This window comes from Nelumbo lutea, chromosome 6 (assembly GCF_056320005.1).
Source record: "Nelumbo lutea isolate HS-2025 chromosome 6, American lotus-T2T, whole genome shotgun sequence".
Classification (NCBI taxonomy): domain Eukaryota; kingdom Viridiplantae; phylum Streptophyta; class Magnoliopsida; order Proteales; family Nelumbonaceae; genus Nelumbo; species Nelumbo lutea.
This window is the reverse complement of record NC_142689.1, coordinates 26,044,508-26,061,358: the sequence shown is the minus strand read 5'-3', so window position 1 is coordinate 26,061,358 and position 16,851 is coordinate 26,044,508. Positions and strand designations below refer to the sequence as shown.

General features: G+C 37.6%; 1 protein-coding gene across 4 annotated transcripts in view; it reads right to left on the bottom strand.

Annotated features, from left to right (window-relative positions):
• LOC148848061 (multisubstrate pseudouridine synthase 7-like) overlaps window positions 1-16,590 on the bottom strand; it is a 53,054-nt gene extending 36,464 nt beyond the window's left edge. For all 4 annotated transcript variants that reach the window (XR_016101200.1, XR_016101199.1, XM_088951776.1 and 1 more), the window contains exons 1-14: window positions 16,260-16,590; window positions 16,069-16,147; window positions 15,755-15,953; window positions 15,474-15,684; window positions 14,120-14,192; window positions 11,449-11,505; window positions 10,290-10,369; window positions 10,149-10,211; window positions 9,943-10,030; window positions 9,038-9,140; window positions 8,823-8,926; window positions 6,496-6,569; window positions 5,377-5,441; window positions 2,913-3,091 (exon numbers count right to left, since the gene is read on the bottom strand). Coding sequence is in view for 2 of the 4 variants with exons in the window: in XM_088951776.1 (XP_088807902.1) it covers window positions 2,913-3,091; window positions 5,377-5,441; window positions 6,496-6,569; window positions 8,823-8,926; window positions 9,038-9,140; window positions 9,943-10,030; window positions 10,149-10,211; window positions 10,290-10,369; window positions 11,449-11,505; window positions 14,120-14,192; window positions 15,474-15,684; window positions 15,755-15,953; window positions 16,069-16,147; window positions 16,260-16,462 (1,578 nt within the window). In the remaining 2 variants the exon portion in view is untranslated. The remainder of the gene's footprint in view (window positions 1-2,912; window positions 3,092-5,376; window positions 5,442-6,495; window positions 6,570-8,822; window positions 8,927-9,037; window positions 9,141-9,942; window positions 10,031-10,148; window positions 10,212-10,289; window positions 10,370-11,448; window positions 11,506-14,119; window positions 14,193-15,473; window positions 15,685-15,754; window positions 15,954-16,068; window positions 16,148-16,259) is intronic.
• Window positions 16,591-16,851: the final 261 nt, after the last annotated feature.

Genomic DNA, 16,851 nt, shown 5'->3' with positions numbered 1-16,851 from the left:
CCTTGGCTATTCTCGGACCCAGAAAGGGTATAGGTGTTACCATCCTGGTTCTCGACGGTCCTTTGTGTGTGCTGATGTTAGTTTCTTTGAGTCTACTCCGTTCTTTTTGGGGTCTGGTGATGCTTCTTCCTCCTCATCACCTCCTCCACTTCCACTTCCTGTTGTCGATCCTCCTCCCTTTGTTCCAGTCGTGACCAAATCCTTGCCTCCAGTGCCACCACCTGTTGAACGCCCACATATCCGTCATGTGTATACACATCGCCCACGTGCACCAGCTACTACTCCTCCGGCTACATCTCCGCCGACGGATCCGGCACCACACCCGCACTTAGCATCTGAGATTGATCTACCCATTGCTTTGTGGAAAGGTAAACGTACTTGCACCCTTCATCCCATTTCTAATTATGTTTCTCTGACTCACCTTTCCGCTTCCCATTGCCATTTTGTTACCTTGTTATCATCAGTTATTGTTCCTAAAGATGTTCAGGAAGCCCTTGCCTCTCCAGGGTGGTGCCATGCCATGGAAGAAGAACTCTCAGCCCTTCATCATAATCATACTTGGGACCTCACTGCTCTTCCTCCTGGGAAGCAAGTTGTTGGTTGTAAATGGGTTTATACGGTTAAGTATCTACCTGATGGTAGTGTTGAACGCCTGGAAGCGCGATTAGTTGCAAAAGGGTACTCTCAAACCTATGGTACTGACTACACAGAGACCTTGTCACCGGTTGCTAAGATAGGGTCAGTTCGTGTTGTGATCTCTCTTGCAGCCATGTATGAGTGGCCACTATATCAGCTTGATATCAAGAATGCCTTTTTGCATGGTGACTTACTCGAGGAGGTCTACATGGAGCAACCTCCAGGGTTTGTTGCTCAGGGGGAGGATGGTAAGGTGTGCAGACTAAGGAAGGCTATATATGGGCTTAAACAGTCTCCTCAAGCATGGTTTGGTAGGTTCAGTGAGGTGGTAAAGAAGTTTGGTATGAAACAGTGCAAAGTTGACCATTTTGTATTTAGTCATGACTCTCCGGGAGGAAAAATACTGTTGGTGTATGTAGATGATATTGTCATTACTGGGAATGATAACATTGGTATTGACAGGCTGAAGACTTATCTGCAGGATCACTTTCAGACAAAGGATCTGGGTAAACTGAAATATTTCTTGGGGATAGAGGTAGCGAGATCCAAGTATGGGATTAACCTGTGCCAGAGGAAGTATGTGCTTGATTTGCTGGAAGAAAATAGCCTGTTGGGTGCCAAACCAGTTGAAACACCCATAGACACAAATACCAAGCTAAGCAGTGATATGGGTGAAGTGTTTGAAGACCCTAGCAGACACCGATGACTTGTGCGCAAACTGAACTATCTAACCATTACCAAACCAGACATCTCATTTGTAGTTAGTGTGGTAAGCCAGTTCATGCAACCTCTAATCCCTCATTGGAATGCGGTTCTGAGAATTGTGAAGTATCTAAAAGGGGCTCCAGGTCGCGATCTGATATACAAGAGTGGGGGAAAACTTGAAATAGAAGGGTATTCTGATGCTAATTGGGCCGGTTCTATGTCTGATAGGCGATCTACTACAGGTTATTGCACGTTTTTAGGAGGTAACCTAGTGACATGAAAAAGTAAGAAGCAGACGGTTGTGGCAAGAAGCGGTGCAGAAGCAGAATATAGGGCTATGGCGCACACCGCTTGTGAATTAGTGTGGCTAAGGAACCTTCTACAGGAAGTAGGGTACAACATTAACACTCCAATGAAGCTCTATTGTGATAATCAGGCTGCAGTTCATATCTCCTCTAATCCAGTGTTTCATGAAAGAACCAAACACATTGAGGTTGACTATCACTTTGTGAGGGAGAAGGTGATGAATGGAGAGCTAGACACTACACATGTTAATACAGGAAATCAGTGGGTTGACTTATTTACAAAAGGCTTGAGTCGGGGAAGAGTGGACTACATATGTAAATATTTCTGTCTTTATACCTTGATTAATGTTGTTGATCTGTAATGTTGTGTTGGAACATGTGCTCTTAAGTAAGGGCACATAGGTCTTTTCAGTCATGTTTTAATAATAATATAAATACTTACTGGCCGACTGCGAGAAGTCAAGTTGACTCTTTCAGTTCGAACCAGAATTCTCTCTCTCTCTCTCTCTCTCTCTCTCTCTCTCTTTATCACCTTTTCTTCTTCTACATTACTGAACTCAGTCAGACCGAACACTAAGGCAGACCTGAATTCTATCAGTATCAAATTGAATGTCTTGCTCAGGTGGATCTTGAGGTCAGAAAGTCCAACAGTTAGTATATTCAGAAGGTATCAGGAGGGCCAAGCTGTAACTTTAGTGTGTTTTCTTTCTTTTCTCTTTCTTCTTTTTCCTTTTCTTGAGGTTCTTTGTTGCTCTTGGAAGATAAGCGTGTTTGTCTTCCTACTGTAATTCTTCTATTGATGAATTAATGAAAGTGTTATTGATAAATATATATATATATATATATATATATATAAACATTTCATATTAACAAGCATCATAGGCCATACCATGGGCCATTTCATTGATTTAAGATGAAAGAATGAAATAATTACATGGTCACAAATACAACCAGTCAATCCAATTTAATAGACTAGCCACAGTTATCTACCCCCCAACAGTCCACTTTCTTTCAATCTTTTCAGCATTGTTGACTTCCAGTAATGCTACTTTTATATTATTAATGATCAAAAAAGAGAAAAGAAACAAAAAATCGAAAATGGTGGTGATGTCCCTCTAAAGATGCATAATATGCTTACATTTGAATAGTGTACATGTACAAGTGCCTGCATGGAGGAATAGAGGGAAGGGAGGGAGATACAAGAATAGGCAAGTTCTAACCAAATAAAGCCCAACATAACACTAACAGAGATTTTGAGTTTCTCACCTTCACAATACTACCCTTTTCTTTGGGTAATGTTGCTTCAGTAGTTTCATCCAAGTCACTGCAACCAAATTTGTCATTACAGCTATCATCTTCAAATCCACTGCTAATGGCTTCAGTTGGCATTCCTGTAGAACCACTTTTACTATATACCAAATCTCCTATCACAACTCCATCAATTCCTACCAAAGACAATATTATTTTGTCAAGAAGCATGTATTCAAAAGTTCAAATAAAAAATAAGGGAAAATTCCACTTTAGTACCCTGAACATTGGGGTAGTGTCAAGTTAGTACCCGAACTTTCAAACATGTCACTGCAATACCTAAACTTTCAAAAAGTGTCAAGTTGGTCCCTGTCGTTAACCAACCATCAGTTATCTGTTGAAAACATCAAAATTACCCTTCAAAAGAAGACACTGATCATTGTCTACTACCTTGAGACTGAACCGGTTATCTTCAAAGAAAAAGAGAGAAAAAACACGAAATATGATAGAGGGAAACAATAACTGAAAGCAAAGAAATAGCTAGACAAGAATGTGTTTCAGATCTAAAGGTAGAAGACAATGACTTCATTAGTCTAGAATCTCAAACACCTCAGCCGGTTCAGTCTCAAGGTAGAAGACAATGAACAGTGTCTTCTTTTGAAGGGTAGTTTTGACATTTTCAACAGATAACTGACGGTCAGTTAGCAGTAGGGACCAAATTGACACTTTTTGAAAGTTTAGGTACTGCAGTGACACATTTGAAAGTTCAGATACTAACTTGACACTACCCCTAAATAGACTTGTTCATGGGCCGGGTGGCCCGACGGGCCGGCCCGGCCCCCAGACGGGATTGAACAGGTATATGGGCCGCGGGCTTAACCTCGGGCCAAAAAGCCCAGCCCGCAATAAATTCGAGCCAGGCTCGGGAGTTGCCAAAATAGCCCGGCCCGGCCCAACCTATAATTAAACCTAAAAACCCTAGTCGAACACCCCTCTTTTTTTCACCTCTTTCCCTTATTTTTCCAATCGAACCCTTCTTCTCCACATCCTTTTTCCCTTCTTTATATTCTTTTTTTAATGTAAATAAATTTTGAATTTATATTCTTTTTTTAATATAAATAAATTCTAATTTATATTGATTATTGAATAGGGAAATTTTCTAATTTTTTATTAGGTCGGGCTTCAAGCTCGGGCTCGGGCTCGGGCTCGGGCTTCGGGCTTTTTATCAGGGCCGGGCTTGGGCCCAAGTTGTAGGTCCGTTGGTCGAGCCGGGCTCGGGCTCGGGCCTAACATATTTCCATTAATGAAGAGTAAAAGCCCGGCCCGGCCCTGGTCTACCCCCAAAGTTCAGGGTACTAAAGTGGAATTTTCCCAAAAAATAACACCTTTCCTCAGGGTGGTTGATGTAGATCCCTTTTGTGTCTAATGATTTGTTTTACTTATATGTATCAACAAGTTAATTGAAATAAGGGAAATAAAAGAATAAAGTCAAAGGAAAATGGCTAAGCAAACCTAAATTATCACTGGTACAAGGCATGATAAGTGAGGGAATGCAACTGGAGTTATGGTGGAAAGAGTATACCTTAACATCAGAAACATATTTCCATGTCTCTGAAGAGATGATAACATTCTATACTCTTGATAGTTTGCATACACTCATAGCTAAGCAAGCTAAGTGAATTGCTATATATGTTTTTTATGCAATAATGCATACAGATTATTTGACAAATAATACAAAAATCACTTTATAATTTACAAAATACAAAGAAAAAAAGTATCCAGCTACATCAATCACAACAGAATTATTTGGAGAAAGGCAGAATGAAAACCTTTTCAATTCCATGTCAAAACTAACCAAGCCCATAACCATCAAATGTCTATCTAGCCTCTTTTCTGTTTCACTATGTTATATCTGTTGAGCTGCTAGTAACAGAACAACGACAGACTGTAACACATCACAGTTTTATGCCAACTGTCCTCAACAAAAAAGAAACATGAATTTGGGACATTGTTTTCCGAAACCCCCATGTGTTGAGGATAGATGATACAAAACTGTGATGTGCCTAGCATTGTTTGCCACTAGCAGATCTGGAATCATGTTTATGCTGTGCTCTGAACATTGCAGTGGACAATGTCAAACAATTAAGTTATGGGCTCAAGCCCAAGATATGGCACAAAGATTACCATACAGTATCAATTTAATATTTTAGCCTCAAACTGTATCAAAGAATTTAAAAACGAGGCGCCGTGAGTCCTGAACTTAAAAGCAACAAAATTCTTAAGAGGGTTTATTACACCTTTGTCATTGATTAGATATCCAACCATTATTTGAATAGAATGAGACAAGAAGAAGAAAACAAGAATAGATAAATGCATAGTATTCCTTTCAATACACCCCATAATACCATTCCTTGAATCTACACTGGTTATTTCCTTCATATGACAAGCCCAAAATTATCTAACATGCAAAAAGACTACATACCATGTCTTTGCACCCTAATACTTGCAGCATGGTTCCACAAGTAACTTTGGTAGCTATGGACATACCTAAACACAGAATAGAAATGCCAACATTACCAGAACATCCAAACATCCAATCTCGGCATTAGAAGACCATTGGGTTGGCTACTGAGATTTAAGCAGTAAGATGCACCTAGGATAGGTAGCCTAGATGCATCTTATATTCATTTGCATAAATGTGGTTATGCACTCACAATAGATCTGATCAAGGATGGTACCATTGCTTGTAAAATGATAACAGATGGCAATCACATTACCATCACCATCACCACTGAATCTACAATCTTCTTTTTTTTTAATTGAAAGGAAAAGTATGGCATCACTGAATCTAATCTTGATGCCTTAGATACATCTAATGTTCCATCACATGAGTATGGGTGTGTCAACCTCTATAGTGCACACAACAATGTGTTCAGTCCATGGTCATCATCACCACTGCAATCATTACCATTACCGACTTTACAATCTTCATGTAGTTGAAGAATTATAAATTATTTAAGTTTTATGGTTCTAAATAAGAAGAAGCTCTCTAGGAGTCTTGTTCACTTTATTACGAGGGTTTTAGCTTTTTTAATTGGTTTAATATTAGTATCCATGCTCCTACTTCCCAGAGTTATTAAAAGTCTAAATATATTACTAGTATCAAATTACAAATTCTTTCATTTTTTCTTCTTTCTTTATTTTTTCATACTCACCAAAAAAGAGTTGTTGAAAAAAATAACCTTCTTAAACAAATAAAACAGACGATTCCTCCTAACGTCAACAACTAAAAACACTAAAAGATTGAAATGTTAGTCATACAACCACTTCAATGAACTCGCTGTCAAAATCAGTGATTGATTAAGCTTATGACATTAAGACTGTAACTTAGAAAATGTAGAACATAAAGTTCTCGGCCTCTCGTGAAGCTTCATGAAACATTGATGTTTGAGATATAATGAACAAAATATTACTAATACTTCACAGGCATGTAATTGTAGAGCAACAACAAAAATTTTTCTTGCCACTTAAATTAAGAATTTTGCAAAAATACTAACAAATTCCAGAGAAGTTGCACTCCATATCTAGAATAGTATCTTACATCATTCTCAGTGTCCTTGGTATAGCCTTCAAGGCTTGCAAGTAGTTACCGGGGCACTTCTTCAAACATTGGAGCTGGTTGAGAAAATAAGAAACACGTTATTTTTTTTATCAGAAAAACACATTATGTTAAGCACAAAATGCAAGAAATATAAAAAGATAACCATTGCACCTTTTTTAAATTTTTTATCAGCAAGAAAATTGTATTGTATTAAAATGATAATCTGGATATTACAATGGCATGGAGTATCCACCCATAATCTTTAGTGTGTTTAGGCTTCTTGTAGTATTCACTGATAACATCTTTCTTCCCAGTGTTAACCTTCAGCTTCATCCCGGCATTGGCATAGTGGTCAACCTGCGGTTCGACATACTAAACTTGTCTTCTGCTCTCCTCACTGCTCACCATAGCATAAGCCTGAGACAAAGTCACCTCATCCTTTGCTAAAACGTTATGCCTCACAATATCATACTTTGGGTTGAATCCAATGAGAAACTCAAAGACCCGATTTCTCTCCACCAACTTCCTATATGTTTTTGCATCCTTTATACAACCCCAAACAATAGTCTCCATCAAATCAATCTCTTGCCAAAGAGATTTCAGCATAGAGAAGTAGACGGCTAAGGGCTTCTCCTCCTGTCTTAGATTATTCACATCATACTTCAATTTGTAGGCCTGAGCAACATTTAGCATTTAGGAATAGGTCTTTGTGACACTTTCCCACACTTCTTTGTAGTTTCTATCCACAGGTAATGCTGACTAATGTGTGGTGGTTGCAAAGAATTCACTAACCAACCCACTACTGTGTAGTTTTCCTGCATCCACCTTTCATAGGTAGAATCGTCCTCCTCCAATTTCTTCTTGCTCCCAATAATGTAACCCCATTTCCCTCTACTACACACATGTATCTTAATAGATTGAGACCAAGCTAAATAATTGGTCCCATCTAACTTCATAGTGGTCACAACCCCAAAAAGATTTTCCACTAACCCCCCATGTCTAAACCCGGAATTTGTGGAATATTTGGTCTCTCCTCCAATTTGCTCCATTGAGTGAACAAAACGAGTTTTACTAGGCTAGATTTGTCATTCTAAGCAAAGAACAACCCTTCAACCTCCCAAAAACAGGGTTTCATAGGACCCGACATGATGGGGAGGAAGAGAGAAACTTCAACCGTTCACACCAAAGGTTCCAAAACTCAGTCCAATCAAAACCGCCCTCAATAAAATCAAAAGTCTTACCTCTAATCCCTAGGCGTCTAGTTCAAAATGTCTCTACAACCTATAACAAGATTTCTCCAGTTATCTAGGGTTTTCGAGAAGAATCTCCAAGAACCTATCTTGGGCTTCAACTAAGGATGAAAAACTTCCACAAAAACTCTCCAAAAACCCTCCTAACTAGGCTGCATGAGTTGCTGATTGATCAACCGATCAGTTCTCCATACACACTGTGTATGGGCAAAGAAAATAGAAAGAAGTCGAAAGTGAGAACCTGCTTTGATACCAAGTTGAGAAATACACCTGCAGTAATTCAGAAAATATAGGAAAAGAAAGAAAGAAAGAAAGAAAGGAAGAGAAAGAAGAAGAAAGCAATTTCAGTAGTAGGTTGTGGAAGAAGAGAAGGGAGGAGAGAAAAGAAGAGTTCAAACTCTCTCTCTAGCCCCCTTGATCTCTTTTATTAACTTAATTCTAAAATTAAGTACAATTACCTGGATGCCCTTAATGAGGTGGCCAGCACTAAAGAAATAATTAAAGAGAACAAAAAAAAAGCTCAAAAGTAAAGCCAATAACCAACAAACGTATACTTGAACACTACTTAAAAGAAATAAAAAACACTAAGGCTCATTCTGCCCATTCTCACTACAATATTATCTATCAAATTTACCCTTTTAGGCATAAAATATTATAAAAATTACAAGAAAATTAGGAAACCTTTATATTATTAACTCAACAATCGGTTCAGATCTTAATCAGTTCAGAACAAGCAAGAACCAAAACCGGACCAGTTATTAATTGGGACAAAATCACAGAACCAGAAATGATATAATTGGTTTGCATTGATCAGGTAGAACTGACCCATTGACAGCCCTATGTATTGAGGATCTCCGCAAGGAGGCAAACAGTAGTAATTTCTTAGTTATATTATTGCCATATTGGGATTACAGGTAAGTCTGGTTTGAGTAAGTTAATTATAAGCTATCCATTTGTATTTTTACGTTTTCTTATCATCACTTCTTTAATACAGTTCTTGATGTTCTGAAATCGATCAAAAGAATATTAAACACATATAACACACATGCATATGAGCATCAATCATGAGAAACTTACTATAGCCCTTTCAGCAACTAGATGGTGAGGCAATTGTCTAAGAGTCCCCTCAATATCACCACTGTCCTTATAATACTCACGTGCCTTCCGTATTCCTTCACGCTGTTTTTTTTTCAAAACAGTTAAAGAAAAAAACGGTTTTTCTGATTGTGCATCAGAGCCTAAGCACTTATTTTTTATCTGAGGTATAAACCCTCTCTTTTCAAAAAGGATATCCCCTTCTCTTGGATCCAGAATCATGCTTACAGCCATTTTCCACTCCCCTCGAAGTAATGTGGCTCCAATGAAGTGATTTGGCATTGAACCACTCCCAAAACGCTGAAAACCATTGCAACATCAATTCAATAACTTCAGTAACCATAAGAGTGTAGGAACCTTCGTAGACTCATCATTAGCTATAAAGAAATGCAAAAGCTGGGGAAAAAAAAGAAAAAAAAAAAAAACATACTGATTAAAAGAGGACATGTGTCACAAAGGAGAGGACTAAAGGCACCATCCTCCTTTGCAGTACCTTAATGTGACATACCAAAAGGAAAGGATTCATCATTCTATGGTTCCAATCTAGGACTTTCACAGTCAGTGCAAGAGGTCCATCACAATTTACTGGATTATCTTAAGCATAAACCATTTGGACCTTTCTAGGGCCCATTCACTATAATGTGAACAATCAGTGCAAGAGGTGAAATTATTCAAATAAATCTACATATTGAACATGCATGCAACAAGAAGGATCATGAAGATACATGAATGGTTTGAGAGAGATTCAAGTTTTGATAAGATTTTACTGTTAGTTTCAGCTGGGTAAAGAGACCTGCCAAAGCATAGCTGGTGCTCTTGATACAAGGCATCCAAAGAAGCCAGTTTTTTGCGGGTCTGCCTTTTTGGGGGAATAATTGTACGTAAAAGGGGTATTGGCAGGGTAGCTTGGGATCTATCCAAGGACCAGGTTGTTTCCATTTATATATTCATACTAGGTACTGCTTGTACATGACCCATGTAATGTGCTGTTCTTAAGCAATAAAGTTGCTGTTACTGATCAAAAAGAAAAAGAAAAAAAAAAAACATCATGAAGTAGTATATTTTAAGTGACAATGAGAATCTAATGAAACAGAAGAATTACTTGCAAGCCATAGTAGTTGATAAACCCCTTCTTTCCCAAGGCATCTACGGCTGCTTTAATAGTATCTTCAGAATCTGCAACAACTCCTCTGAGAAGATATGTGAATGCATACCATGAAGATTTGAACCAATAAAAGAAATCATAATGTCATTTTGTGTGCGTGATGTTTAACATCATAAGTAAATTATGGGAAAAAGGTAACTTACCTCAATGTGATTGTGAAACGATTTCCTAGGAGCTGCCCGAGAAGAAGTTCTTCTTTGACATGGCTGGAAAGACAATACATATTTAATATATGTTGACATTATAGAATAATAAAACAATAAAGGAGCTTGTCAAAATCTTACCAAAAGTCTCCAACTTTGATACCAATTAGTCTGTCATTGAGAGCAGCCAACCTTTTTGCATATTGCTTGAATACAGTTACCTGCAAAGAAGGAAGGAACTCTATGAGGACCTTGTCCTCCAAATGAAGTCATCATCACAAAGCTTAAAAAAGAGAATTCCATTCACCAAAAAGATTTCATCTTTTCTTATAGAAAATAAGAAATTTTCATTAAAAAAGAAGAAAATACAGGTGGGCAGGTATACAAGTTTTGTGGACCAAGCATCCCGGGAAAGTCTCCTCGTCCACATAATACTCTCCATCCTCATAGCCTACATTCATCAAACATCCTGCTATCTGTCTTCTTCCCACAGTATCAAGCCCTTAATTTTCCTTTCCACCACCTCTTTTAAAAATCAGATTACACCCCTCTTCTTGACATCTCACCACATCCTTCTACAAATAAACCTCCATCCACCTCCATGGTTGACCTAAGATCTGTATCTCTCAAATAGAACCAAAAATAAAAAATATAAAAAAAGAAATCACCTTCATCTTGCAATTGTATCCTCATCAGAATTAACAGAATCCCTTCTTCTGTAATGTAACTTTCACCTCCACAGGGATGAGGTGCTATACACAAGTCCTGTAGTTAGCAGGTTACAGATGCAAAGCTTGACAAGCAGTGCACACAGTGGTGAGTGATCATAAAGATGTTAAGAAAGAGCTCTAGCTTTTAGTCTAGCCATGATCTGAAAAAGGATGAGCAAAGCATGTCTGGTGAGGTGTTGTATCTATAAGTCAGCTTTTTTGATATGTCAGTTAGTATGTATACCAAGACCTCAGAATCTTGTAGCCCATATACTAGTGAAAGAAGATAGATCAGAAACAAGGTCTTTGAAATTTGTAAGTCAACCTCCAGATTGGATATTTTTTTTCTATTAGTCACTCTGGAGAATCGATCTGTAATTCAATCATGAATGAATGACACTCATGCTTGCCTCTTTTGTGGGGAAAAAGACCATAAGTAGGGATAGCAGTAAGGATGTCCTAAACAAGGGGTGCTTGACACTTGTGAATATCCATTCATTTATTAGTCTTCCAATAGGAAAAAAAAAAACAATGTAACAATAAAAACAACTATAGACATGTGAAGCACAAAAAATGAGCAACAGATTTACCCTTTGAGTCGAAACAGAACGTTTATCTTTTGTACCCGCAAATCCAAATGATCTTTGCTGTCAAAAACACAATAGTCAAAAAAAAAAGGTGTTCTGAAAGTTCAAGGACCATAGAATATAGATATCCAAAAGTAACAGATTATCTGAAATGATTGAATAAATGGAAAAACAACAGAATCCGTAGTTTATAACCTATAATAAAATAGAGGAGCCACTCTTTTTTGGTCAATTTCCTTAATTTTATTTCCAATTCTACCCTTACACTTTGGCCAAATTACAAAAAAATAACAGTAAATAACACCAGGATCTTACATCAAAAGTATAGGCCATTGTCTGTTTGTCAATCAGGATGATTATTTTCTCCGCATTTGTTAAAATAGTTGAACTGTGGTTTAGCTATTTAGGTTGAGAGAAGGTATTGGATTTTTAGGCACTTGATAAGGGAAATCAGAATTTTGTCATCCCACATGAATTGCTCATTCAATTGAATGCCTGGATCTGCTCTTGCCAGGGAAGGAGTGTCTAGAAGGGAATTAATTTGGGGAGCACCTCATCCAGGGAGGGATGTATAAAATTGTTTAGTGGTTTGTTAGTGTTAATGAATTGAACCAGGGCAGCTTTCATCTGTTGTAACCTTATCCTTCATTCCTATAAATAGGGGTGATCATGGGCCAGGCCAGGCCCGGGCTAGGTTTAGCACCCATGATAAATGCTTCAGCCTAGACCCAGGCTGGGCTTATGGGCATTCCAGACCTAATGAAAAAAATTAACTATTTAATTAAATAATATATAATACATGAAGAAAACACTGCACAAACCCAAACTAGGCTGGGCTTGTCTAGGTTTTGGGCCTATTCCACAAAAATAAAGGAATGAGCTTCATTTAATTCTTAAACTTGGTTTAGCTTGGTTTACCTATTCTTTTATAGATGAAGGCAAGGCATTCATTTCCATTCTTGAGCAATGTGGGACATGGAACAACACTCAATAGTGGGTTAAACCAGTGGGGTTGTTTGTTGATTTTACAGCAAGTAAAATTATGAGAAATTGGAAGGAAGGGGCTGGTTCAGATCAACATTAGATTGTTACCAGTCCTGTTTGGTCCCCTCCACCCCAAGGTTTCACTAAATTAAATTTTGATAGGAGTAGCACAGGCAATCCAGGTCCTTCAAGCATTGGTGGCATATTCAGGAATGAGGAGGGCAATATTATTGGTCCATTTTCTGGGCCAATAGGTGTAGGAGACTCTTTGAGGGCTGAGGTTTTGGGCATGATGGAAGGGGTTCAAAGAGCTAAGGATATGCACATTAGTAGGCTGATTATTGAAAGAGATTCAAGGCTGGTGGTGGGTTGGCTACAAATGGAAGAAGCTGGGTTGTGGAAATACAACAGTGAAAGGAAAAGGTTCAAATGACTGACTCAAGGAATGGGAAGTAAGAGTTAATTGGGTTAAAAGAACTGCTAATGGGTTTGTCGATGCTTTGACAAAACAAGGGATGGGAAGAAATCAGTTGCTTTGGGCTCAACTGTAACAGTTTAAATTGTGAGGAGAGTTAAGACTTTTTATCCCTCCTCCTTGTATTTTATCTTTTTATCTTAGTGAAATTTGCAGTTATTGATCTCTCTCTCTCTCTCTCTCTCTCTCTCTAATAAGAAATCAGTTGCTTTGGGCTCAACTGTAACAGTTTAATATGTGAATTGTGAGGAGAGTTAAGAATTTTTATCTCTCCTCCTTGTATTTTATCTTTTTATCTTAGTGAAATTTGCAGTTATTATCTCTCTCTCTCTCTAATATTATATATATATATATATATATATATATATAATATAAAAATAATATATATTAAGAATATATATTATATTGCAGGCTGGGCTGGGATTGAAGTGTTGGGCCCAAGCCCAACCCTGAATTTTCTGGACTTAATGATACAGACCCAGCCCAGGCCAGGCTTGCATACAAAAACCTGAGCCTGGGTCCAGAAGTTTTCAGCTTGCATACCAAAATGGTATTTATACATGGGCCTCCAATACTCACAATGCACCATAATTTATTGCCTTAAAAACCTGATTAAAAAAATTCCAACCCTCCTAAGGTCAACCTATCAAACATTAACCCTTGCATGTGATAGTGCATTTAATCTTTTGTCTCCCATATTATTGCACGGGACCATTCCTCACTCTGGGGACACATATTACATAGTCCCATTATAGGTTCAAATCCTAATAACTTGTGTGTTGGATACATAATGATCAAGACCCATCATTCAATGTGTTAGACATAAAAGAGGACATATACCTAAACCCATCATGATCAAATGACTTTCAACCATGTGATTCCATGCATTGTTAAATCTGGTATGTAATTACTGGGGCTGGGAATTGACTTGTAATTTCTATTGTCAAGTCATAGATGTTTAGCCAAAGATGGCTTTGTATTTCTTTGGCTTCGACCCAATTTTTTGGATAGTGAGAAGTTTCTTAAATAAATATGGTTGCTTATCCAAAAAAATTACCGTCTTTTTCTACCAATAAAAAAAAAAAAAAAAAAATAGCTGTCCTTTCTTTTCTTTTCCCTCCCATTATTCCCCTAGATTAGTAAGTGGCAAAAGATAATGAGACAATGAGATGCAAAGTAAGAAATACATGAAAAAAGAAAAAAAAACAAATGCACCTGGATACCAAGCATTTTTCCGAAGAGTCCTAGAACCTCTTGAGTGTCTTTGTTCTCTTTATAAAGGTGAAACCTGAAGGAATACAAAGATGCTGCATTTTAATAATTTAGCAAATTAACCTCATATGCTGAACTCAAAATGATAGGAAATAATATGGTTCTGAAATACAAGAAATCTAGCATGATAACATAGAAGTAATATGTCTCTTAAGGTCTAGTGGTATGCATGCTAGGCGCTGTCCCCTTAAGATCCCTCCAATCAAAAACATGTAACACCAGATCACCATTTCTAGAAAACCAGCAAAGAAAACACAAAAGAGCATTCCAATTCAACTTTGGCAGGTTTCCAGATATTAACAAGCGGAACTGTACCAATCATTTTCTGACCAGATGCTTTTGTACATAGCATAAACATCCGCCTTACCTTTCTTAAGAAAGTTGCATCACAAATATTAGATGGTGAACAATCAATCCAGTGCAGAACCATCTTTAAAGTAAGGACAAAAGGATTACCAGATCAAAGATATTCTTAATTCATATAGAGAGGAATTTTTCATATACTAATAGGACAAGACTCAATTTATGATCTCATGGCCAGTCAAAGTGGTGACCATAAAATTAAATACCAAGAATCTGCACCAAGGATTTTGTAGAATAAAATTTCTCCCTTCTTCTGCAACCTGCCCACTTTGGATCTATTTACCTTTCCCTGACATGGTGGCTCTTATGATTTTTGAGAAAAAACAAAACAGAACATATCTATCTGAAGTTAATGTACAAACAGTTCTGCCTGAATTTAGATATTGTTCTTTTATGATAATAAGGGTGATCAGAAAAGATGAACTTTTCCGGGGCTAATTGTAAGAAAATTAAAATTCAAGAGATGAATCATCATCAAATAAATATGGCACAGTTAAAATGATTACAGGTTTTTTATTTATTTATTTATTTATTTATTTATTTTTTGATAAGCAAATGACTATGGATTTTTAACAATCTCTTTGGCATGCCTCTTCTAATGGAAGGTCAATCACAGACCATGCATATTTGTTAGCATTGTATATTACTACAATACAGTGTTAATGAGGTAGCTGCTTCATTCAGAAGAGACCATGCTTTAGGTGACATTTATATGTGAAATACTTGTTGGCTGTCCTTTTTCTGCAATGAAAGTTTATTATTACCAATAAAAAAGGAGTTCTCACCATCCAAGGCAAAACAAGAAAGGCTAGAAAGAACAACTTGAGTAGGTATTTCATGAATTCCCTGCTTGTATGGTATTTGATTATGATATAACTACAAAACATAACAAGAGTTTATAACAAAAGGGAAAAAGAGTACAGTAGCCATTCACCTAAGGAACTTGCCAACATGCTCAGGCCAATTATTCGAACCTCTGCTGTCAAAGGGCTTGTCTTTCCTGTCCTTTCGTTTCTTCGAGTTCCTGGCATTGCTATCTTGCCCTATGGAACTTAACCTCACACGAATGCATTTCAATGTATCATCTGGTCCGTCGACTGTGTCCGTTAGAAGGAACTTAAAATGCTCCTTGAAGAATTTATGAACTGCCTGAAAAACTTCAAATAATCAACAATAGGTAATACTCGATCGAAATGAAAACGTCGAATTCAGAACTTGCCGTTCTATGCGACTTATCAGAATCCGGAGAAAGAACAATTGGAGAGACGTTGCTTCGGCCACCAGAAGTAATTTGATTGAGAAGAGATTTTAGAGATTCTGCATCAGAGTCGCCAGCGAGGGCCCTAAATAATTCAATTTCCGATGGATAAGTTTTATATGTTTGGCCCCTTTCCTTTTCCATTTCTGCTACAATCTGGCAATTTAAACACAACGAATATCACATTCTCGATTTGAAAAAAAAAATCGAACTCGTTGCACGCGTTTAATCAAATGTATGGGAAAAAAAACAAACAAGTAAGTTAAATTACTTCAGGAGGTGCATCCAAACACGTAAGGTGAACAACTTTTCCATCTGAATCTACTTCATTCACGATAAAATCGGAATACCTGCAAAAAATGCATTGAAAACTTAAAACAGACAAATAAAATGGGGGAGGAAGTGAGGAACAAGAAAGAAAATGTCTTTTGAAGCTAAATAGAAAACGGAGAAGATCGAGACCTTTGCTTCAGAACGGCGTGAAATCCAGGGAGATGAGAAATGTAACTGTAGATGCCGACGCCGGCTTCATTGAGGGTTGTCATAGCTAGGGTTTCTGCTTTAGTGGAGTTGCAGTGGTAGTAATAGGGTTTTAGCTTGAAGGGTTTTAGCAGAGCCAACACGGTGATGGAAGGTGGGAAGCTCCACAGTTTGTCAGACCACATTGACCGTTACGCGTGTACACTGTACAAACCACAATACAGATTTGGAGGTTGGAAGTTGAAGTTAGGAAGTTGGAAACTTGGAACTCGAATGTCTTCGATTTCCGCTGCTGCTTTTGATGGGAAATTCTATTAGGTGCATTTGAGGTCCATGTTTATAAATGCATATTATCCATACAACGTATGGTGGCCCACCAAAGTCACCATTCTGGATAATTCATCCACGATGGACGATGCTGCAAATGGATCGAAACTAATCGAATATATAACCGGATATGGGTAGATTCATCGGTTCCTATCTATGGGATTATACCGGATTCGAATCCAATTGGAATTGCAATTGGATATGGAATTAAAAATCACCAAATTATTATACATTATTATTAAAATGA